The sequence below is a fragment of the Colossoma macropomum genome, unplaced genomic scaffold, assembly GCF_904425465.1.
Source record: "Colossoma macropomum unplaced genomic scaffold, Colossoma_macropomum, whole genome shotgun sequence".
Classification (NCBI taxonomy): domain Eukaryota; kingdom Metazoa; phylum Chordata; class Actinopteri; order Characiformes; family Serrasalmidae; genus Colossoma; species Colossoma macropomum.
Window position 1 is genome coordinate 6,850,660 of NW_023494786.1, and position 24,904 is coordinate 6,875,563.

The window sequence follows — 24,904 nt, forward strand, 5'->3', positions numbered from 1 at the left end:
TTCCAAGTCATTCTGGAGCATTTCTATTGGTCCGTTCATCATGACATTTTAACACAAGGCAAAGGCTAAATTGACTTTTCAAATTATGCTAAAAAGAAAAACAACAAAAACAGAAATTAAAAAGAATTATACTAGCAAACTATATTGACAGGTTACTGAGCTCATTAGCAGGGGTAGATATTATTGACTACTTTATTGCTAAAATATTGTTTTTGGAAGATTTGTACTTGAGTATTATTGAATTTGGTTTCTTGTACTCTCAATTATATTGTCAAGAGAAGCACTTTTTTACTCCTTTCTTTAATAAAGAAGATCGTTCTATATAGCGTATACAACCCTTTGCATGATTCAATGGTTCTTCAGATTGATAGAGAATGTATTGTATATGGTTTTACTTTTAGACCTTAGCGCAGCCTCTGACTCACACTATTTTGTTGGATTGCCTGAGGTGTGGTGTTGGCGTCCAGGGTCCTGCATTAAAGTGGTCTGACCTTTTATTTTGAAGAGACACCTCTTTCTATCAAGATGGGTAACTTTTCCTCCTTCTCAGTGCCTATTACTTGTGGAGTACCTCAGGGCAACATCTTGGGCCCTATTTTGTTTTCTTTATACATGCTCCCCCTTAAGGTTCATTTTTCAGAAGTACAAAATGTCTTATCACTGGTATGCAGATGACACAAAATTTACCTCTCACTTAGCTGGGTAAAAATGGCTCACTGCACCAAGTGCTGGGTGTCAAAGAACTTCTAAAACTAAACCAAGACAAAGGAAACAAAACATGTGTGACAAAGGACAAAATGTGTCAAATTTATTCCAGTCAATGACCAGTCATTGGTCAAAACTGCACAATCTCTTTTTACATTGTTAGATTAATTTCTTCATTTTGTTGATTTGTATTGTGCAGCACTTTGTCTTTGTAACTTGATTTGACTGATATTGCTGGCCTATACTATATCTGTATAGTATACCTCTCAGGGTAATACAAAATAGAGCAACAAAACCCTGCTCACACTATAGAAGAGTTCATAATGTTAATTAATGCAATGCCTTCTGAAAGTATTCAAACCCCTTGGAAATTAAACATTTTCTGGATTACCATGTCACATTGTTCCAATCAGTTAGTGCATTTACATGCACTTAATAATCTGATAACTGCAGAAAATCAGATTTTGTCAGTAATCCAATCAACACATTTATGTGCACTTGGATGATCAAATAATAGGAAAAGTCTGAGTTTACATGAATTAAGCAATAATCAGATTTCTGCTTTGCAACCAGCCAGTAAACTCACAAACGACATGATGTAACCAATGTTAAATTTAAACTTCATGCCATGGCTTTTTTTTAAAACATCGAGCCACTTCACCGGAATTATGAAAATTCATCATCTAGAAGATGAAGAACATTCAAATCCTTCATTTCATGTATTTTTGAACGAAGCTGAAACCAAAGTGTTTTGTTGTTATCTTGTGGGTGCTGTGTTAAACGCTACTTGCCTTTTCCGGTACCAGTCTGTTTTCGCACATACACAGACTGAGAAATCTGAAAGAAATCAGAGTATACATGTGCTGAGAAATCCAATTACCAAGCTAAAATCCAGCTCTTTTTATAAGATTTCTAGACCTTACTTGGAAATCGGAGTATGCTGTTTACATTTGAATAATCAGATAACTACAGAAATCCAATTATGATTGGATTAAGTGCATGTAAACACACTCACTATGGTTATTGTGAACACTTGAATGCAACACTAGAGGTGTCAGAATACCACTTTTTCTTTGCCAATACAGATGTAGAAACTTTGAGCTACTATCATATACTAAGCTGTAAAACAAGCTATTTTTAATTGAAGCACTTCACTAAAGATGTGCATCTTAAAGTAGGCAATCATTCTTGAACTAGGAAAAGGTTATAATGAATAATGAATAATAAATATCCAAGTACTTGGATCTTCCAGTCAGCACTGTTGAAACAATGCTTAGGAAGCTGCATCACCCACACTAAAGGCATGAGCTCAAAACTCAGCATCTAAGAAACACACAGACGTATGCGGGAAGCCACAGATAGGGCAACAGTCAAACTGAAAGAGCTACAGAGTTCAGTGGCTGAAAGTGGAGTAAAGGTGCGCTGGCCCACAATATTAAGAGCTGTGCATAAAGTGGCCAGAAAGATGCCATCACGCAAGTATAAAACATCAAAGTACGTTTAGAGTTTGCCTGAAAGCATCAAAGTGACCCAACTACAATGTGGGAAAATATTTTGTGATCAGATGAGACTAGGATAGAGTATTCTGGTCAAAACTAAAAGTGCTGTGGTACAAACTAAAAAATGCTCATGCATCAATACATATTCTTCCTGGTGAAGTATGGCGGTGGGAGTGTCATGCCTTGGCGATGTTTTGTTTCACAAGAGGAAATCTAAGAAACTTAAGTTTGGGTGAAAGTTCATCTTTTAGCACAACAATGCCTTAAAACATGGGTAAAGCAACATTGGAGTGACTCTAAAAATCTAAAAGATTACAGTCCTGCTATCAAAGCCCTGACCCCAAACCTACTGAAAATTGCAATCCACAAGCAACCAACCATAAGAGCCTGCTGCAAATGTGCCAAGATGAATGAGGAAATCGAAGCAAAGCTGGTATATAGGTACCATAAAAGATTTAGAGTTGTTATTGCATCAAAATCTCACTCTTCCAAATACTGTGTACTTTGAATTCTTCAAGCAAGATGCTTGTCATATTTGCAGATACATAAAGAAATAACTTATTACAAATCAATTATTTTGTGAATGTAACACATTTTTTTCCAATTGGTCTTTTTGTTGTATCACATAGAAATCAAGAAAATATTGATTAATGTTCAAAGGGGTCTGAATACTTTGACAAGGCACTTTATATATAACTTTAATATGTATATACAGTATATGAGTGAAGACATAACTATAATTATATTTGTCACTTTTAAAATAGAAAACTGCCTGTTTCGACCACAGGCTGCAGAAGTATTTGGGCAGTACTGCTTATTTGGCTTCGAGCTCTCATTTGGTTTTGAAATGTGAATGACTCAAAGGAGCCATTTTGAACAGTACAACAAAAAACTTGCAGTCAAAATGATGATTTATTGTGATGCAAAGCAGCATATTACCAATTCAAACAGCCCATTTTATGACATCAGCGGTGCATTTTTGACCCAGTTCGTATCAGACAGACAGAGCGGTTTATCTAATGATGAAAATGGGTCATCCAAGAGCTCCTTCTCTTTGCTCTTAAAAAATATGTACATTTTTATGATATTACACACAAGAACTTAGGAATCAAATATACAAAAGTCAGCCATTTGGTTCTCACCTTGATTGCATGAGTTCATCTTTAACATGAGACAAAATAAACATTGTTAGATGCAGTTTATGCACTTGATAAAAATAGATATTCAAGAGGACTGACCACTGCCAAGGTACAAGGATGGTCACGCTTGTATTACACCATCCTATTAGGGGTGTAACAATACACTCAGCTCATGATTTGATTCAATTCACAATATCGGGTTCACAATGTGACATTCTCATGATATTTTTAAACAAAATCTGTAGGAAGAAAAATGCAGACTCTATTCATGTTGATGCACAACCTGCTAATTACACTAGAGCTGACCCTGAACGTGCTGGTGTGGATTAAGAAGATTGCGACCTTTGGTGTTCAAACAATGCAGCTGCATTAAATGGCATAATAAACAGAATGCAGCTGGCATCTTCACGATGTGCATGGTCTCATACAGTTCCAATGGAAGAGTCATAGTGCTGGCATTGGTTGGGTAAAGTCTTTAAACATTTGTGAAACTAATATTTATGGTTTTTGTAAATGTTTCTGGCTACTCTTATAACTTTACTTTCGAAGACAGGAAAGGAAGTCCCTGGGGCTACTCTCAGTTAATAATAAAACATTATGGCTCAAACAAAATCAGACATTACACTACTGTAAACAAACCATATTTGATATTACAATACGTTTCACATAAAAAGCCTTCAAATTACTCTCAACTGTATGATAGAAACACATTGATCAGTTGCAACTGCAAATCGCCAAACTTTCCTGATGTTGCAGATGATATGTAACTGATTCCATTCATATACACTTGACAATGAAGTGCTTCAAAGTGCCAACATTCAAATATTTTTAACAGAAATTGCCATAGCATTTGTAGTATCTGCTTTACTGAGTGGAGGGTGACTGTTTTATTAGTTCTTGTTTTTTTTCTTTTGTTCTGTTTAACGTGCTTCTTTGTTAAATTTTAAATTTGCAGAAACACGATTGACCTCAGTGGGACCTCCCTGTGTATTAAAGGTTAAATTAAAATACAAAATGATATTTAGACAAAGTTAATTTAGGTGCAACTTCAACAAAAAAAATAACCAACAATCAATTCATCTGAACTTCATAATGCAATCAGTCTCATTTCAAAGTAAGAATGTGGGATTTGAACATTTAGACCTGTTTTACGGTATTTTTACAAGCTGGTGTCATTCTGGTTGTTTTGTAGTCCACAGGTGCATATATATATATATATATATATATATATATATATATATATATATATATATATATATATTATATTTTTTTTTAAATAATTTTAAATTTAATTCTTTTATTTTTTAAACAAAACAATCTTCATTAATTCGATTCTTCATATGAAAGATGCTTACAAGACATTTCAGGTCTACACCCAAAGAAAAATTCAAAAGGAACTGCAACCACCAAAACAACCAACATCAACTACGAGATGTAAAAATTCAGTCTAAACAAGAACATATGTGACAGCTATCAATGTGGTATTGTTTTTGAGGGGATTTAAAAAAAAAAACAAAAAACAAAAAAAGCTACATTACACCTCCTACAAAGAAACTGTGTTCACCAAAACAACCAGAATCATGAAGTAAAAACTCAACATAAACAGGTCTAAATGTCAGATCCCAGATTTATTCCTTAAATAAAAATCACACGTCCTGATTTGCCCTTCTGGTCCGCCTCTCTCTGTCATCTGTCTTCCGGCTAAGTCTCTTTTCCTTACCCTGCTTCTCCAAGGCTGACCTAAGGCGAGCCAAGATGTGTTTTTTGGGGAACTTTAAAGTGGTACATCCAAACTGGCTTACTCCTCCAGTATCTCCAGGCAGTTTCTCACGTCTCTGGACCCAACTGCGCCATCCAGGCTTCCAGCAGTACACACTGTCGTAAAACCTTGAGCCGTTCTCACCGCCCAGTACGTATATCCGCCGTTTCCATCTTGCGACCCCTCCGGCAGCAATGCGTCGTGGCAGGCCTGGAAAAACGACAGGGCTGGGGGCACGGTCGCTACCACCGCCGCCTCCTGCTCGCTCCGTTACGGTAAGTATCTCCCGTTCCGCCCCTGTTCCCCGTCCTTCTCGGAAAAAGAGCACTCGCCCTGTGGCGTCAAGTGGTTCCAATTGGGTATAATTACCATCCAGAAATTTGGCTGCGTCGCGCATGTAGCCACCCACGGCGCAGACACCACCCCGCACTGCTACTCCTCCAGCCAGGCAGGTGGCTCCAGAGTCCAGGCTGACGCGACTCCAGGTCCTCGTGACTGTGTGGTAGATTAACACGCCAGCGTGTACCACGGCCCTGTTCTGCTCCAGCGTGGCACCTCCGAGCAAGTACAGACGCCCCCGCAGGGCAGCGCAAGCGAAGCAGCGCAGTGGCAATGGCAAACGGGGACCCGGAATCCAAGTCAATTTGGAGAGGTCAAAAATTTCACACGTGTCAAGAAGTGCGGAACGGTTGCAGCCGCCCAAAGCATAAAGGGAATTTCCTGAGCCCAGCAGTCCGAACATAGCACGTGGTTGCACCATCGGAGGCCGCGAGATCCACTGATCGAGCACTACATCGTACTCGTGCACTGACGACGACACCTGGCCAGTCCGCAGGATGCCACCTGCCACAAATAGTCGGCCCCCCACGGCCGTGCAACCGGGGCACAGCAACGAGCCCAGTGCTGATAGTTTCTCCCACTTTCCGGTGCGTGGGTCAAAGCAATCAACTGTGTAGTCACTCTCTCGCAAAGCCTCGTCCTCCCTAGGCTTAAGGTCCACACAAACTATCTTCTTCTCAAACATGCCCTCCCTGGGCCTCAGAGGGCCACCCATGCCCTCAGTGCTGGCCCTTGGTCCGAGCTCTTTGTTGAGCCGCCGGCTCTCTTCGGGAGCCAGCAGACCCGGGCGTAAATGCCGCAGCAGGTTGGGCATGTGAGTGTATCGTTCAGCCGGCCGATGCTCTGCCCAGCGCCGGGCTGCATTGTAAACCTCAGTCTCTGATTCTACGCCCAGCCGGTCTGACTCCAGCAGGCTGCCCAAAGTGCCTGGGTCCAGTAGGAGGAAATCCCGTTGCCGGGCCACTCGAGGGAAATGCTGGGCCACCAGCCTCAGAGAGGCCCTTAGCAGCAGCTGGTCATGATGTGAACGGGCCAGAGAGTACATTCCTAAACAGTTCTCCACAGATAAATGCTCAAAAAGGAACCTACAAGAACAAACACATTTTTCACATATTTTGTACATAGTGTTCAATTATACTGTGTTATAAAACAGGGATGCCCAACTCTGGTCCTGGAAATCTACTGTCCTGCATTTAGTACCAACCCTAATCCAACACACTTTATCCAGTTAATCAAGGCGCCTGTACCAAATGGCACCCTAAGCTCTGTCGTCCTCTTCCAAGTCAGCACATTGATTATGTCAACAACATGTGGAGGAATACGATGACGGTCCTCAAGGGCACCAATTTTAAAAGCATGTATTTGGGACTTGCGTGACATACAGAACATGCATGTACCATACCTGGTGAAAATATGTTATTAATTGCACTTATTTTCTTCATTATTAAATTTACTAATCTACAGTGATTCAGGATAGATTTACAGGTATAATGCAGCTCAATGACAAGTTAAACTATTAAACAAAGAAAATTTAACTCAAACCGGTGTATCATCCTCTCCAGCATGGTGGTCAAGCACCTGTAAACAAACCTATGCTTGCTCTAAGCATGTACAGCAAGAAATGTTATGCAAGAGGTAAGAGGTTTTGTCCCGTTCTGATACTAACACTGAAAAACCTTGAATATAAACTGATACCAATCCAGTATATTATGTATTACAAAAAGTATATTTTAACAGATATCATGCATGAACATGACTTGTAGATATGACAGCTCTTTGTTTACAGAACTTCCATATATAAATGTTTTTTTTTCTCTCCATTGTCAAACTTTGTCTCTCTTAGTGGGATGTTGATATTTATTATCTTGATCAACTGTACTGTACTCACCTCCAGAATTCCCAGCTCTAAATCTCTCAGCTCTCTCTCTCATACTGCTCATGCCAGGTCCCTCACTGACTGACTCCTGAAATTTACAAGAATCCTTAAACAGTTTATCTGCACTTCCTCTCACTGTCGACTGAAACTGTAGTCTCACAAACAAAATTAATACAGGCATAATAATAAGCGTAAGGAATTCTACTGCTACACTCCTTCCTACCCTGAACTTTGTTGACATTACAGCCAAATCAGAAATCAGGCGTGTTGTTTGTTCTCTAAGAATAGATTAATAATAAATGCAGACAATCGTTACAATAACATACTTGGCTACTGAACGTATACGAGTGACAAACAGCACTCAGTCTGATGCTACCTTGTTTCTTGCTGCAGTGCTCCAACTAAATTGCAAATAACTTATTTTTCACACTAGTTTAGCAAATTATATTGATAGCAACACAACAGTCAGACAGATATCGGATGCAGACAGACAGTAGTAAGAGGCCAAGGGGTTGAGTTGGTTTCCCAAAAGCAGAAAAGTTTTGTATTCTAATGAATGTTTTTTATGCAGTAAATTTTGTTCACCCGCACATTCTTTTGCACATTCTCTCATCCTCCCTCCCTCAACGTTACAGTCTACAGTCACGTTCGGAATAGCTCTGGAGAGGGCAAACGTGCCCTTGAATGAAACCATGAATGATGAGAAGGACATGCTGGGTTGGTCAAATGGTTGGAAAAGTCAAAGCAGATCTTTCCTCGTTTGTTAAGCTAACTTAGAGAGTCAAGTGTTCCTGCCGCAGTAACGTAATCCTCTAACGAACATTAGCGCAGCAAGACTAATACTAACAGTTAATCAGAGCAGGCTGGATACTGTTCTTTGCAAGGTACAACTGTCAATTTTGCAAAAATATACTGATAAATACAGCTAGTATCTTAATATAATATAATAAATATAAGTTAATGCCTGCATTGTATTTTCTGTCATTCGACTCAAGCACTGATAAAGCAAAGCATCGTGAAACCATATCTGCAATAATTCATGTAACCCATGCAACTGAGATGATTTTAAATTTAACAGTACCAGTTGGACCTTTCAAATTCCACCTGTACAGACCTCAGAGGACACATGCGAGCACCCCTTTGAACCCCAAAATGAGAAATGAGACACCCCACAGCCTCATGTTTCTCACTGGCATGTACAAATAAGGACCACAAGACCACAAGTGCATCAATTGGTACAGGGCCAAGGAGCTTTAGGAGCTTTAGGTACTTTAGGAGCATCTGAATTTAAAAGCCAGGTAATAGAGAGTTGGGCAGAACTGCCTTAAAATAAGTATTCCAAATTTATAAATATATATGTATTACCTGGAGCAAAGATCTTGCAAGGGCATCACCTGAAGACGATTGGCTGCCACAAACAAGTCTTCTGCTGTGTCCAGACTTAGCCCTGCTTCCCCTGTGTAGATGAAATGAATGACTGTCTCCATAACTGAAGGTGTCACTTCCTCCAGTCGGATCTCTGCGAGTCGAGACTCTACAAGGGGGCTGGTAAACATGGCACGGAAATATGGGCTAACAGCAGCCAAGAGGACTCTGCAAAGTACAAAACAATAACAGAGTGGAGGATATTTTTTTGTTTGTGGGCTAGAAAAAGCAGAACAATACAATGATTAATGTTACTCTACAAGAAAGAAAGTTATAAATACTGAGACTATTACACGAATACAGCTCGCACCTGTGGCACATGAACCTCTTTCCTTCCACTAAAAGAGTGACATCACACAACTGCTGGGCATCAAGTAGTTGTTTTAACCCTGAACAAGAGAGGAGAGGCGACAGAGGAAGTAAGAGGCATAAAAATAGATGAGGCCTGTCACAATTATCGCATAATCGCCTCATCACAATTTTGTGCTCCTTAAATGTAAGTAAAAGAAAGCAATACATGCATTCAATGTGAAACACCATAAGACTCAAACACAAAGGTTTTAACTTCCAACGTGGTGCTCTAACACATTTTTGAGAGCAGCATACGCAATATCTGATTTGTTGCCTATGCAGTGCACTCTAATGTTTACAGCATGTGTGCTTGCAGCGCGTTGTTTTGTTTATATTTTCACTCAAGAAAAAAAATGTAGCTTGGGTTCACTCATGTCCTCCGTACCTATGTGTTCAAGAGGCAAGATGAGTAATCATATAATTTGATCACTTCAGCTTTGTACTTTGAACTAAATAAATAACTATCAACCGCTGATCTTAATTATATGGCAACTGATAGTCAGCTAAGGTTTCATGACTGTGATAGCCCTAGTGACGGCATGAAATAAAGCCATACTTGGTCAATATGGTTGGTTATTATGTGACGCCAAGAGGCTAATATAGCTAGCAAGTAATGGAGGCTTCTACCCAAAGACTGAGAAGCAGTAAGATATGTACTGACCAAAACAACAAAAAACAAACACAGCTTGGGACAAAAACATCCTACAGAATCCACAACACAGAGGTGTATCTCACCCTGAGTAATGTATTCTCCCAGGGGTGTAGTAGTGTCATCTGGGAAATCCTCTTCCTCCGAGTCGCTGTCGGAGAGGGGTTCCCCACCTCCGCTGTCAGCGTCGTGCCATGGCTGTGGTCTCCAAGTAACTGTCCCACCCTTTACTGAATTCATCTGAGAGACAGTTCAAGTACAAATTGGCAAATTGGTATTTTAAAACATCACTATGAAGATCTTTACCACTCCATGTCATACAAAGCACCTAAAAGATTTAGAAACTTATAATTTGACTATAAGCAACCAATTGCAATGGATCCATTAAAGACAATGTTCTATTTCATGCTTTGGAGCATAAATCAACTGTATGCTAGCATTTTCTCCCGGCTTGGAGGACCACCAGCAACTGCAGAGGTGGCTCTTCTTGAGCTGATGCATTTAAACAGGCAGTCCTTCAAAGGTTCTTTAGTAAAGGGAATGGTTGTATATAGAATGATAACAACTCAAAGAACCACCTGAATACGTACATTGTTCTTCATATGATGGAAAGCATGTTGTATCGGTCATTTTTAAGAACCTGTAATAAAGCTTTTAAAAAATAGTTCTAACCCTCCAAAGAAGGTTCTGCTACTGTTACAGTCACAGATCTAGGGCTGATCAACATGATAATATATACTGTTATTGTGATAAATTAAGTCACAATACAATGTGCTTTTTGAACATACCGTGTACACGGTCACTGCTTGTGAAGCACTGACCAAATGCATGTTTCACTTAGTGATTTAGTGCAAATATTACACAAAATCATCATATTCACAGTTTTTGATAGTATCTTTTAAAACGTAACACTACTGGTTCTTTTTCTGTGCCAACTGATCAGATTTCTGAAACAATAAATACCGTGACACATCATGTATTGTGAAAATTTCTCTAAGTACTGCAATATTATATATTTGCCTGTCACCCAACTCAACATATAACATTTTTGGGCACTATCTAGAACCCTTTGTGCTAAAGGTGCAGGGAGAACATAAAACTGCAGTGCGAAGAGGCCTCCGTCACTGGAGTTGGGGGAAACACTATCCTACAGACATAAACATAACGCTATAATATTAAGGTTGCCAAACAGAGCTCTTTGGAGCGATGCCACAGAGCCGCCCTCCTGGACTGTTACCGTTATGTCTGAAGCTGTGTGTTTGTGGTCCTCAGAGATGACCCCGGACGCCCTGCTTCAGCTGGGAGAGCGGTCAGTTTACCTAGCTGGGTTAAGTTAAACAGCAACAAAGAGTCGTAAGTTCGTGCCACAATGACACGAGGCCGTTTCCACAGGCCCCGGGCTGCTCCTGGACTCTTGCACCGAAAATCGGCCAGCTCATCATTAGAGACTCAGGCAGAGAGCAGAGCGCCGGACACGGCTCCAAACAAACTCCTCATCCCTCCCTGCGACTTCACCGGGTCTCCGTCTCCACAGCCTCCCTCAAACTCGCCCCGCTAGAACCTCAGGACCACGTCTGGCGGACTCGGGCCCGGCTTTATCGTCGGCCCGCGGGTGACAGCTGAATTTCCTCGGCTGGAAGCTGAAGCTCATCGCTTTTCTGGGGCTCCATGCCGGAACAACAGTCCGCACGCTTCCCTTTTCCCCTACGCACCGGATATGACGGTGTTTACGAGGGCGTCTGGAAACACATTCGTGCTCAAACAAGTTTGTTTTGGTTTTCTTGCTCCGCCTGAAATGAGGCGAAAAATCTGTTCTCGCACTTTCTGAGTTACAGATGGAGCTGCTTGGCTGACTGATTGGTGAAATGGCGACGCTTTTGTTTTGCACGTGCTGAACACAAGCGGCCGTCTGTTTGGACGCAAATTAAAGTTCACATTTACTACGTATTCTCACAGCACTCGAAAAGAAACATCAGACAGAATTCGACAGAAAACATCATTTAAAATCAAACGTTGGGCAACGTTTCCTTCACATACGAGCTTAGTAACGTTTTTACCGCCGCCTCAAGGTAATTAGTGCGGCTTCGCTCTGAAACGAGTCGCTCTTTTGAACCGACTCACAGGTTCGACCGAATCGAAGTTTCTTTGGTAACATCAACGCAATGATCTAATAAAAGTCCGACAATAATATTTTACAGTTTCACCCAATAAAAATAAATAAAATGTATAAATTACCACACGTAAATAACAACTTTGAATGCAGTTAAAATTTCTTTCTGGAATGAATCAAACTTTTTTTATTAGACCAAAGACTTAATGTTACAATAAAATGTTAACAATAATCTTTCGCAGTTTAACCTAATAAAGAATACCTAGTTAAATTCAGTTAAATAGTTACCTCGACAGACATGGCTCTGCTTTCTGTCACGTTTTTGTGGTGTATGCCAGCCCTGCGCCTGACCTCCTCATACCAAACGTCCAGGACATTTTTCTCTCCCAGGTATTTTAGCACTATAGATGCAGGTACACCACCACACTCACTTCTGTGTGTTTCTGCAGAACTCAGTCTCTTTATCAGTTGATCATTCAACAGAATGTTTTTTATCTTGTCATAAACAAAAACAAACATGACAGCTGGCGAGATAGACGCTCTTCAAGACCAAGTTAAAACACTATTTTGAAATGGTCCTGCATTTATTTAAGAAATGTTTTTTGTATGTCTGTATTTCTATAACACGTGCCAGGCTCCCTTCCTCGCGGGCCAAAACACTGCAGACTTCAGATCGCTGCCTCATTAAACACACCTGATTCAGCTCATCAGCTAATAAATGCAAGGCCTTCATGAACTGAATTCAGAGCATTAGATGAGGGTAAACGCTAATCTAATCTAACGCTAATAATGGAAGAGTAGATAATATTTAATATTAGAAGTCCAGGTAGTTCCGAGAGTTCAGGATCTTTTTCACGCAACTGTACATACAGTAAACAAAGAAAAGGTTCATTATTTGCTATATGTCTTATGTTGAACATAATAAATGTTTTTATTTTTTCAAAAACTCACATTTCAGACATCTAAATCTAAATGTCAAATGCTAACGAATATGTTTCCCAGTAGACAAAAATAAATAATTTATGTATTATGTTATTTAGTCCAGCAGATACCATGTTTTATAACAATACTTTGTTTAAGTGTCCAGCCTCGGGACTGAGGGGGCTGGAGAGGTAACAGATTCACTTCAGTAAAACCCGATTCCACATGGTCCGAATCATTTAAGAAACTCCTTTTCCTATGTAGCGTTAGCTATTTTCGTTTGATTCTGCCTGACAGCCATGAGAAGTGAAAATCAACGATAGCAGATAGGAAAGGATGTTTCATATAACTATTTGGACGCAGTCGCGGAAGACGGGAGAAAACATTTGACTTGTTATTTGTGTCAACGAAGCGTTCGATTCTTTTAAACGGACAGTTCGAAAGAATCGATTCGCAAAACTGAATCGAACTACCCATCCTACTCGTTTCGTCCCCAATGCGGCTTCCGTGGTTGCTCTACGAATCCCACCGAACATGGCGTCCTCTGTGAGAGCCATCCGCAGGTTCTCCGCGCTGTCTCTTCTGGCCTCAGTGGCGAGGCGTCGTTTCCGCGACGGACAGAAGACGTTATGGCGACCGTGCTCGTCCGGCAGTGTGAGGAGCAGCCTGTGGGAGCATGTGAGGGAGGGCTACAGCGACAAACCGGAACTGGACATGAGGCCGGTGTGTGAGGAGACGGAGCGGCTGATAACTGACCTGCAGAACAGGAAAGGAGATCTGGGGACGGCTGATGTGCGAACTATCGTAAGGAGTAGTTTACTGTGTCACGGACAAAACACAGAATAGCAATACTGACCACTGGACACCACCAGGAAATAAACTTTTTTCAGCAGGGAGCTCAATGGCACCACAATCACATTTCCGTAAAAACGTCCTAATGAAGTTTGGTTTCTATTAAAATAAGACTGACATCCAAAAAATCTCCATGAAAATAAAATTGCTATACCTTCAATATATTTACAAACCCTTGAGAAGTGAATGTACGATACGCTTTGGCTTCTCAAAAAATGGTTTGCATTGCAAAGTTTGCTTAACTACGTAATTAGCTTTGTAATACTAGACGAGCTGAGGACAAGTGTCCCCTGACCCCGGGACCCTAACCATGACCTTGACCCTTTCAGAGGTTGTCATGTATTACATTGAAGTTTGATGCATCCTGTAAACAGCTGAGGGAACACAGGACCCTGGAAACATAGATACTCTCCCTTCATATACAGCGAATGAATGATTTGTGGCTGAACATCTCAGTTTTGCCGTTTTCTGCTCAGGTTTCAGTTTGGAAGCAGCTGCTGGAGGTGCAGAAGGAGATAGAGGAGTTGGAGGAAAAGAAGAAAGTGGTCAGTGCCGCTGTTCGAGCTCTTGTGGTCAGTATTAGTTTACATTCTGCTTTGTTAATATAGAAGCTTTCTTTATTACTGAAAGCCATTCAGTCATTTTTGTTAGCAAAATCAACAGGCTGACAGGTAAAGATATAGTAGTGAGTTAACTTGTTTGTACTGAGTTGTTGCATTTACTGTAGGGGTTGACCAATATGCTTTTTTTCAGGGCCGATACAAATTATCAATAATCAAGGATTCCAATAACCGATATTCGGGCTGATATTTGTTTGCCATAAATTAACCTTTATAAGAATGCAACTCTTACAGACAACTTACATTAAATGAATATTAGAGTGTTATAAACAATAGTGCTTTGAGCTTTAGACAGTATAGAAGCAAAAAAATATTAACTTAAAAGGTTATCTTTAAATATTAAATATTGCAGTAAGCATCTGAGCAATTCTGGATTAAAAATTGTTACTACTTTGTAACAACAGTGAGGAATATAAATGTTACTGTGTTTATTTCATTTTGTTGTTCAGCCAAAAATGCATTTTATGTGATAACAAGCAGTAGTTGGACATGAGTGTATCAGACATATTCTGATTGTTTCTTGAAAATGTGCTGCATGATTAGATGGAAACGGCTCGTTTAGTCTAAGGCCTGTCCACAAGTGTCCGGATATTTTTGAAAACAAAGGTTTTTTTCCACCGTTTTAGGTGACTAAACATGGAGATCTTTGAAACGCTCTCCATGGTGGAGATTTTTGAGACCTCTATTTTCAGTGTTTTTGTGTGGACAGGCAAAACACTGTTTTGAAAACATTGACGTCACGCAGTTAACTTGCGCATGCTTCTTGCTGTTTTACCTTTCGTTCAGAGACTGTTCATTCAGTTGTGAAAGACTGATGAGAAAATTCAGTTAAAATTTTTACTGCTATGTTTAAGTTTGGGTAGTATGTGATAGAAATCAGTTAAATTGCAGCAACATGGATGGTGTGTGAGAAATCCTACTTTCTTTCTCTTTCAAGCAAAAAGTGAGTCTTTATTGTTCATTTCTATTTCTGTTTTTTCAGTGCACCATTTTTGCAGGACTTTATCATTTGAAAACTTTGAATATTTCTTTTTTTATTAAGTCTGTTATTTTTTTCCCTGAATTTTATGACAAACTGCCATCAAATGCCCTCCGTGGACCATTGTCCCACCTCAGCATTGGCCTGAGCACAACCAGTGGGTGTTTTGTGGCCCCACTTGTGGTCCGCAGCCCAATGTTGAGAAACCCTGTATTAGAATATGGTTGTAGTTGCGGCTAACAAGATATAAGTCATGCTAAAGAAATCCAAGTCAGAAATGGGAACATGTTTCTCATCTATTCCTTTCTTACAGGAACAACATGACAAAAAGGTTCTGGCTGAGGTGAGTTTAGTTTTTTTATACACCTTATTTGCCTCATATCATGCTAATATCATGTCTTTTAAGTCAGATACAACGTATTGAAATGTTTACCCTGCTTAAGTTTGTGATAATATTGGTTCGTTAATATAACTCTTAATTTCTGAGGCAACAATTTTGGGATGAACAAATTGAAGTGAAAAGAAGTTAACGCATTCCCTACAGAGGACAAATTTCTTCATTAATTTGGATTTTTGTTAATATTAGCCCATTCCCTAGTGCGCTGCACTTCAATCCCCAGCATGCACTGCAAGGTAATGTCCGCTCCCACTCCTCCCCCAGCAACAATTTGTGGGACAGCAGTTATATCACCAAACCCACTAGCTGCTTTTCAGCTGCAGTTCACCCAATACAAACATGCTCAGCAGTTCAGAAATTGATGCCAAAAATGAATGAACTTGCAGCAAGAAATAGAGGCCAGATGTCTAGATCAAACACATAGGTAAGTTTCAAAGACCTACCTGTTGAGATTTACTACAAGTGCCTGTATTTTTCTGATGACGTTTTGCCGTGTTTTGAATAAACAATGGCCAGTTCAGGTCTAAGCAAAGTGTTACTTAAAAATGAAATAAAAACTTTCTGGCCCACAGATTTGTTGAGATTTTTCAATATGGCTGTTTTAGTGCTTTAGTTTGACACCTCTGCTCTAAAATGTGGGAGCAAGAAGAACCCAAGGCAAGTGTATTCTATTGTATCTGTTGTTTTGAAATTATGTCTGACATGTTGGTGATACTCTACCTGAATCTTTCAGCTGGCAGAGTACAGGACTGCAAGAGAAGAGGGTCGAGGGATCAGAGCCAGGCTGAATGAGTTATATCCACAACAGAGTGATCTGGAGCAGCAGTACTATTGCCGTGCCCTGAGGCTTCCCAACAGGACTCATCCAGATGTGGTAAGAGAGGACGTCATTAGGTCTCTCAACATTTTTCTTGTACCTTGTAGAAGGTAAATGTTGCTGCTAGTTGCAGAAAACTCAGGCAAGCATGAAGTTGTGAAAACTTCATTTTTGACTGATGATGTGTGAAATGAATGTATATGACAACGACAAATGTTAATTCTTCTTCCCGTCAGCCCATTGGAGATGAGAGCAAGGCGAGGGTGGTTGAAATGGTTGGGCAGAAAGCTGGTATGGTAACTAAAGTGGACATTTAAATATGCCCTTTTCCACAACACCCAATCTCACTATAAATCACAAGATAATACTTCAGCAGATACATGATAGCACTCTGAAGTGCACTTGTCACAAAGCACAATTTGCTTTATACATTATATTCTTATATTGCACTGAAAGATATAATCTATTATTAAAAGAACAGCAAAAAAATGATAATAGCAAGTGTCTTGCTTTTTATGACCCTATGTTTTATGTGAGAGGGGATAATTGTTGGGATTTTCTAGATATGTTGGTATACATTTTCTGCTATTGGTATACATCTGCAGTGATGTACATACTCTGTCACTGTTTCTAAAACAGAGTTTGATTTCAAACCCCGGGGCCACCTAGAAATTGGGGAGAGACTGGACATCATAAGACAAAGGTAACATGCGTCCTCTGTCACTCATTCACACATTTTTTTTTTTTGTGTGAATTCTAAATGTCTTTTCTTTTATAGACGCCTTGCCCATGTATCAGGTCATAGATCGTACTATCTACGGGGAGCAGGAGCCAGACTTCAGACTGCCTTGCAAAACTTTGCTTTGGATCTCCTTCAGAAAAGGGTCAGTGAGGCATGTGTGTGAGTATGTTTTTGAATTGTTTGCATACAGCATTTAAATAAGCAACTCTGTTTATTTACCGCAGAGACACTGTTAGATGTTTTTCATTTGCTATTAGTATTAATAATAGAAATCTCCCATTTAAGCCCCAGTCAGGTGTCACTGCAGGCAAACATCCAAGCGACATCCTGACCATTAAAACACACATTTTGAAATAGTATCTCTTTGTAACTTACAGGGTTTTATTCCCATGGTCGTTCCAGATATGCTGAAAGGAGTCGTGTTTGTAAGTAACTCTTCATCTCTTTTCGACTGTCCTGTGCTGTGCCTTCCATAAGAACTAGTCAGTGAAATTGATCAGAGCACCAAATCAAATTAGTTTTGATTTCAAATATACTCAGACTTAAAGATGTTTCCCAGTGTCTGTACAAAATACACAGAACTGCACTTTTTACTTCTTGTTACATGTGTTCTAGCCCGGTTATGTTTACCTCTGTAAACTCACTATAACCCCATGTGCTTATGTCTGTCTGTGCAGGAGGGCTGTGGGATGCAACCTCATGCTCATCGCTCACAGGTGTACTCTTTGGACCCTACCCGCTTTCCTGACCTTAATCTGGCTGGCACAGGGGAAGTTGGTATAGCAGGTGAGAGAGAGCTGCAAAATATCTATAGACATTGCCTGGATAATGATGCAGCCATGTGACGTATGTAAGCTTAATGTCATCTCTAATCTATACACACTGTTTAATAGGACATTGCAGAATAATCCGAAACAAGATAGAGATTCTAACACACACGGCCTGATGTGCAAACGAATTCCAAAAAAGTTGGGACAGTAGGTAAAATGCAAATAAACACAGAAAGTAGTGATTTGTAAACTGTGTTTTTTAAATGTATTTTATTAACATTAGCCCAAAGAAGAAAGATTTCATATTTTACATTATCAACTTTATTGATATTTGTAAATATACACTAATTCCAAATTTGATATCTGCTGTACATTCCAAAAAAGTTGGAACAGGGGCAGTGAAAGACTTGGAACTTTGTGGAACGATCAAAAACACCTTTCCGCGTTTAAACAGGTGAATAGGTAACAGGTGATGCTCATGTTCATGAACCGCGTAAACTGCTTGAGCGAGTAGTCCAACATTTCTAAATTAGAGAACACAGAATCTGATTCAGAGAAGCCAGAGAAATGTCTGTGCGTAAAGGGCAAGGCCGAAAACCAGTGTTGAAACTGTATCATTTGGATGGCACTACGTTAAAAACCAACCTGCTTCTGTAATGAATACAACCACATGGGTGGAAATACGTCAGAAAAGCACTGTTAGTAAACTGTTCATCACTGCATGTACAAATGCAAGGATGCGAAGTTGAAGCCATATATCTGCAACGTCCAGAAATGCCGCCAACTATATGCTGTGATGTGGCTGAAATATGTAGTGTCAAATTACCTGAACGATTTGCTAAAACATAGTAATGACATTAACACCTATAAACATTAAATAGTTATAGAATGTTTTCTTTATCACATCTAAGGTTACTTTATGGACCATGCTGTAAATTTAAAGGATGTACCTGTCAGGTAAGAAAAGTTTGTGTCCAGACAGCCTAACTTCTCTCCACATATTACACTCTGCTTTCTTCAGTCCACATTACTTATTGGTGATTGTCAGTGGCTTTGTTTAAGAAGTTTTCCGTCTTTCTGTTTTGTAATTCACTCTTTAAGGACAGTTTGCAGTAGCACGTGTTACCGGGCTGAAACAGACACTGGCCGAGAGACTTGGGGGCTCTACAGGGTTCATCACTTTAACAAGGTAATCAGAAGCCACAGGGTTAAAACTGTGGTTAAGCCTATCATCAGAAGATTATGAATTTATTCCCTAAAGATGCCACAGCCATCCGTAGCTGGGAGTCCAAGAGATCATGTTGTTACTCTTGCTGTTAAGGTCACAGTGTCCACTGTAGTTGATTTAATGGCGCTTAATCAAAGTTTTGCATTTCTTTTGCCAAAATAATATTGTTGCTCTTACTGTACTATTGCATGTGTAAATGTTTTGCTTGTAAACTTGCCTTCTACTGTTTGGCTGTTGTTGTAAGTTGCTGTGGATAAGGGCGCCTACAAAATGACGGAAACTTGTGCGTGGCAAGTCCGAGTAAAGTCATTTTCTTTCTTTGTGCAGGTGGAGATGTTTGGTGTGACGGCAGATGAGACGGGTGACGAGAGTTCTCAGCTGTTAGATGAATTCGTGTCATTACAGAAGGAGATTTTCTCTTCCCTCAAGCTCCATTACAGGTCTGTAAAATGTACATATAAAATGTATAAATGTTAGTTGGGGTCTTGTTGCCATTAGTTGGCTTGTTGTTCATATATTTATTCCGTTTCAAATCACAAAATTAAACCCTTCAAGTTGTATTACGTACTCATCAAAACATTCTGTGAAATCCAGAAGAGGGTTGGAGTAATTGCATTGTACCATGTCTCTCCCCCCCACCTTTGATAAAGGTGCACAACAACTTGAATGGAAACTATAACAGTGAGTTGAGCTTGAAGTGTAGGAACAGTCAGTTTGCCAGTTTTGTGCTCTGATAGTAGAATTAGCTAATCACGTGGCTTGTTGTGGTTTTTCCTCATGGCTGGGTTCAGCTGTTGTGTCCTGCAGTTTCTCATGTGTGAAGAACCCCTGACATGGCTTCACTTGAACTTGATGTTGGAGGGTAGAAACATGCAGTATGAATCTATTAATTATTGACTGGATTGACTAGTGAGTCATACTGATGGATTCTACATGCATCAGTCATGTAGTTGTTTTTAAACTTTTGGTGTTCTTGTCAGTGTAGAGCTGAAGTTGCAGTTTTGATGGTGCCTTTTGTAATATGAATGTGTACCTTTAAAAAAAAAAAAAACAAACAAAACAGTGTGTTACTGGGTATACTGGGTACTTACCCTCACCTTTGAAAATGCCACATCAACTCTGAAAATAACAGTGCAGAACAGCAGGCTTACAAAAATGTAATTTTTGTTGAATCAACTAAAAAATGTGATTGTAATTGTATTGGAACTTTGAGAAATTCAAATCTGTTTTTAGATTTATTTCTATCACCCAGTGAATTTATATAACAAATGCTTCGTTCACACTTGGCATTAACCTGCATCCTGGGTGATCTGATAAGTGTACAGTGCTAAGTACAGGTGTGAATGGGGTACAGTGTGTCTTGGAGACGTATTGTGATCCAAACACTCAAAGCAGCTTCGGAGGTGGTCAGGGGCACATATGACCACAATAGAGCTGGGCGATAAAACAATAACGATAATTATAGTGAAATAACTTTTCCTCGATAGAGCGATACGAAATGTTCGATAAATATTCGATATAATACACCATTCTCACACCCCCACGTTCAGCGAAAGCCTTGGTGGCGTTTTCTACTACAAGGAAAGCGACATTACTGTGCTGTCGCCAGGAGAGGGCGCACTTCCGAGTTGTTCGACATGATTAGAGAGGGAGGGGGCCACGAGAAAGATGAGTCTTTAGCAACGGTAGAAACACGGAGTTATACATTCCCTGTTTGAGTGGAGCAACACGGAGAATTGATGATACTGTAGATCAAACAAGACACAAAAGCACCGCTTTCAGTTTAGACGTACCTAAAAGGAGGACTCCGTTTGTCTGGTGTTGATATTTTGTGGTTCACCACTTAAACTACTACGATAGTATAGAGAAATCCAGTCGTCGCTAGCTGGTGTCTGAATACTGTGATGTCATTTGTAACGGGGTAGCCGAGCGCTCATCACCAGCTAAAATAATCTGTTTTCTTTCTTAAATTATGAGTTACAAAATAGCCTGTAGTATTTTGACTGTAGTGTGTGTGTGTGCATGTATGTATGCATATATATATATATATATATATATATATATATATTATATATATATATATGGGGTACCTGTCCTCCTGTCACAAAATCCCATCATTGGAGACTCATTTGAGACACAGAAGTGCCAGGTGTAAACAGCTACATGTCTCATTGTCCACTTATGATCAGATCACTCGAGATGGATGTTAATGCCAAGCGTGAACCGGCCAAAAAGACATTGTGTGTGTGTGTGTGTGTGTGTGTGTGTGTGTATAAGCAGTGGATTATTTGGTTAAAATCTGTTATTTTATTACTTCCTTCTTAGGGTTTTGGACATGCCCACAGAAGAGCTTGGACCACCAGCCTTCAGGAAGTATGATATTGAAGCTTGGATGCCAGGCCGTGGCAGCTTTGGCGAGGTCAGCACAATGGTTAAATTATTCAGCAGCTTGAAGTCAATGAATTACTAAGTTATCTGGTACTTTCCAGAAATAGTCTCGAGTGCATTACAGCTGCATTAATACACGCTGACTTTGTGAACAAGGTTTTGAATATTTGTCCGTTTTGTATTAGAATTGCTAATTTCATCAAGCTAGTCTATATTTCATCTTCCCCAAATATACAAAATATGTAACAATGCAGCATGTTGTTAGCTTGGACAAGCGCAATGCAGTCTAGTAGGCAGTGAAAATAAGTGATGTTTAAGACTTGCTCACATTTTTTCTAGAACCCCTCCCTGGAATAAGATGTAACAGCACACTGAGAGATGTTTGATTGTGTTCTCTTCAGTTTTCACTTGGACTTTTTACAGTGCTTGTCTTCCTTTATATTATGTTGAAAAGGTTCTTTCTTAATTCTATTTTAGATCTCCAGTGCATCAAACTGCACTGACTATCAGAGCCGGCGACTTAATATCTTCTACGAGAGAGATGATGGCAGTCTGAAGTACGCTCACACGGTGAGTGAATTGCACTAGCTGTCTGAACAAACCTACTCAGCTACGTCTGTAACTCAGAAGCACAACCTGCATAATGCTGTCGCATCAAGATTAATACTTATAAAAGCTCTCCAAAGTACTTCACTGTAATGGAAGACACTTAAGAATGCATGATATCAGAATCACTTCGGTATCGACAGATATTTGCTGGAAAAATAATACAGGCAGATGTTTAGATGTGGCCGATATTTCAAACTGATATGTGATGTACATATTATTTGTACTCCAGAGGAGCAGAACGCTGGGCTGCTGCACTAGAATGTCTGCATTTTATTCATTTTATTTGTAATCCTACAAAAATAATAGTTACATTTCTTTCTAAGGCTAATCTGGGTGAATTTTCCAATTTCTACAGTCAGTAAATGTTTACATATCAGCATCGGCAGAAACGTACATGAAAAATGTTGGATATCGGCATTGGCCTCACAGGACCATATCGGTGCATACCTAGAAAAAACATTAATGCATTGTCGTAGACTAGCCTCCAACTTCTAGTCAACTTTATATCTGTCTATTTCCAGGTGAATGCTACAGCATGTGCTATTCCACGTACTATTATTGCAATTTTGGAGACTCATCAAACAAAGGTGGGTTTTTATTTCTCATACACTCACTTTTTGAGACTAAAATTCATATATAGCTCTTAGTTTGTTACATAGTCATATTTATTATGTATTAATTGCAGAGTTTAATGACACTAATGATTAAATATTAGCCAAAAAACAAGACTTTATTTGAAGGGGGTTGATATTTTTTTTCTCTCCAGATTTCTGCATAATATCATTATTGAGATGTAAACAGTTATTCAGTGTGGCGTGATACGACATGGTGTCCTGTCGAGAAAGTTACTGACTTAAGCCCATTTGGACAGGATGGTGGGGTCGTGTAATATTTAATTGCATTTCTGTGTGATTTTAGTCCCACCCACACGCTCCATATCAGTCATTTTTACTAACTGCGCACTCCTGCTTTTACTGATTCCGCCGCCCTTTACTTTCTATAAAACGAGCAGTACAAATAATCCCAGGTTATGTTAATCTCATGAATCGACATTATAATTAATTATGGATTAAAAATGTGTTTTAAGACAAAACTTTCTCTAAACTGTCATAAAACAATGCCTCAGACATGAGGCAGTGTGCTGGTATCCACTTCATAAAATAGCATTTCATGATGTAGCTTTTAGAGGCATTGAACACTTGGACATCTGGTTCCTTTCACCACCACCAGGAACAATTCTGACTCCAAGTTTCTCCTGAATACTGCATTGCACATCAAACCACTTTGAATGGCTTTTACCTCCTAACCATTTAATTATGCAGTAATTTAGAAAAGTTTGGTGGAATTCCTCTTTTAATGGAGTCCTCTGTTTTAGCTTATGTACCTTAATGGTTAATGACGTTATCTCTCTTATTTAGCTGCTCCAGGACTATAGCTTAGTGAAATGTTCGGAAAAAGTAAGATCTTTACTGCTTTCTTTCAGGAAGGAACAGTGCGGGTTCCAGATGCCTTGCAGCCATACCTAGGGTTGGAGGTGATTGAAAAGCCCAAATACACTCCCTTGAAATACATTGGACCAAATCAGCCCAACCGTCCACCTCGTTCCCAGCAGCATTAATATGGCAGCCATGTTCAAATTCATATGTCAGCAAATTCCGATCATGACACAGTGGTAGCCTCAGCACTGACTTTTCTAAAGAAGAGTACAAGGCCTTAGCTTATGCCCTGTATGTTGCCAGATTCAGCTTATTGTTTCCGTTTGGAAACTCGAAAGCAAAGCTGACAGCTGAATCATGTAACGTATGAAGTTTTAAGGCTATTTCTTGTACATATGAGATGAGAACACAGTTGTGATGTGGTGATGAGGTCCTTGAATGTTACAAGTCTAATGTACGAATGATTTTTATTCATAATAAGAGGTGTGAATCTCCTTCAGACCTACAGTCCAGCTCTGGATACTGTCTAGAGGAAATCATTGTGTGGACCTTACAGATCACCTTTTGTTATAAAAAGGGTGACAAACTCCTGGACATTCTGTCTTTTGTTCTTACTTTGAAGATACTACTAATGCCAGTATGGATTAAAACCTGCAGAAAGAGCTTGTGTTTGTATCATTATGCAAGTATGATTACACTGAGCAAGTGTGGATGAACTGCAGTCATGAAGAGATGAACTTGGTTAGTAAACATGTTCAAATACAGTACTTGGCATAAATGAGCAGTCTTATTAGTAGTTGAGGCATATTTGTTAGATATGCTTAGTTCATTATCACAGATTTGATTTTGCCCTCCTGGCAAGGTGGCAAGGTTTCTGTAGAGCGTCCACATGTTTCATTACATTTAATGCTGTATTTTCATCTGAATTTGAGTTATTTATAGCAGCCAATCACTTTTACCTTTTTCGGTCTCTCTGGTTTTGCTGGCTGTACCCTTCAACAGCACATCACTTTACAGAAAACTTGCCTTCCTCGCCAAAGTCAACGCTAAAAGGACTGTAGTTCAGGGGGCGTGTCCATAAGGTGCAGTGCAGACGGCCACACCCCCACTCAGCTGAAACAGTGCAAAGGAAATCAAGGAATAAAACCTTTGTAGGGTTTTTGAAAAAAAAAAAACACTGGAATACCTCTAGAACTGCACCGCAAAATGTGATGATTTTGTCCTACAGTGTGACTAGCTGTAGTCTCGTTAGAATACTTGTGTGTGAATAAATATGAGCATAAATGTATTATA

General features: G+C 39.7%; 2 protein-coding genes across 2 annotated transcripts; one reads left to right on the plus strand and one right to left on the minus strand.

Moving 5' to 3' along the window:
- Positions 1–4,228: 4,228 nt before the first annotated feature.
- si:dkey-260j18.2 (uncharacterized protein LOC325231 homolog) lies at positions 4,229–11,764 on the minus strand. The gene is made up of 5 exons (XM_036558950.1): positions 10,980–11,764; positions 9,829–9,982; positions 9,053–9,131; positions 8,683–8,910; positions 4,229–6,526 (listed from the first exon to the last, which is right to left on the minus strand). Exons 2-5 carry the CDS (start codon positions 9,980–9,982, stop codon positions 4,990–4,992), a joined length of 1,998 nt encoding a protein of 665 aa, XP_036414843.1. The 5' UTR covers positions 10,980–11,764; the 3' UTR covers positions 4,229–4,989.
- Positions 11,765–12,837: 1,073 nt separating this feature from the next.
- On the plus strand, positions 12,838–24,398 carry sars2 (seryl-tRNA synthetase 2, mitochondrial). The gene is made up of 16 exons (XM_036558962.1): positions 12,838–13,577; positions 14,102–14,197; positions 15,538–15,567; positions 16,355–16,495; positions 16,675–16,729; positions 17,078–17,141; positions 17,217–17,322; positions 17,558–17,605; positions 17,858–17,966; positions 18,862–18,907; positions 19,052–19,139; positions 19,506–19,618; positions 21,504–21,597; positions 22,044–22,136; positions 22,697–22,762; positions 23,659–24,398. Exons 1-16 carry the CDS (start codon positions 13,308–13,310, stop codon positions 23,791–23,793), a joined length of 1,554 nt encoding a protein of 517 aa, XP_036414855.1. The 5' UTR covers positions 12,838–13,307; the 3' UTR covers positions 23,794–24,398.
- Positions 24,399–24,904: the final 506 nt, after the last annotated feature.

Excerpts from the sequence above, each read along its gene's own strand:
- sars2 (XM_036558962.1), top strand. The coding sequence starts at position 13,308 with ATGGCGTCCTCTGTGAGAGCCATCCGCAGGTTCTCCGCGCTGTCTCTT. Across the intron at positions 16,730-17,077 it reads AATGGTTGGGCAGAAAGCTG|AGTTTGATTTCAAACCCCGG; the intron begins GTATGGTAACTA and ends TTTCTAAAACAG. Across the intron at positions 19,619-21,503 it reads TCCCTCAAGCTCCATTACAG|GGTTTTGGACATGCCCACAG; the intron begins GTCTGTAAAATG and ends CTTCCTTCTTAG.
- si:dkey-260j18.2 (XM_036558950.1), bottom strand. The coding sequence starts at position 9,982 with ATGAATTCAGTAAAGGGTGGGACAGTTACTTGGAGACCACAGCCATGG. Across the intron at positions 9,132-9,828 it reads GGGAGAATACATTACTCAGG|GGTTAAAACAACTACTTGAT; the intron begins GTGAGATACACC and ends TCTCTTGTTCAG. Across the intron at positions 6,527-8,682 it reads TTGCAAGATCTTTGCTCCAG|GTTCCTTTTTGAGCATTTAT; the intron begins GTAATACATATA and ends TTGTTCTTGTAG.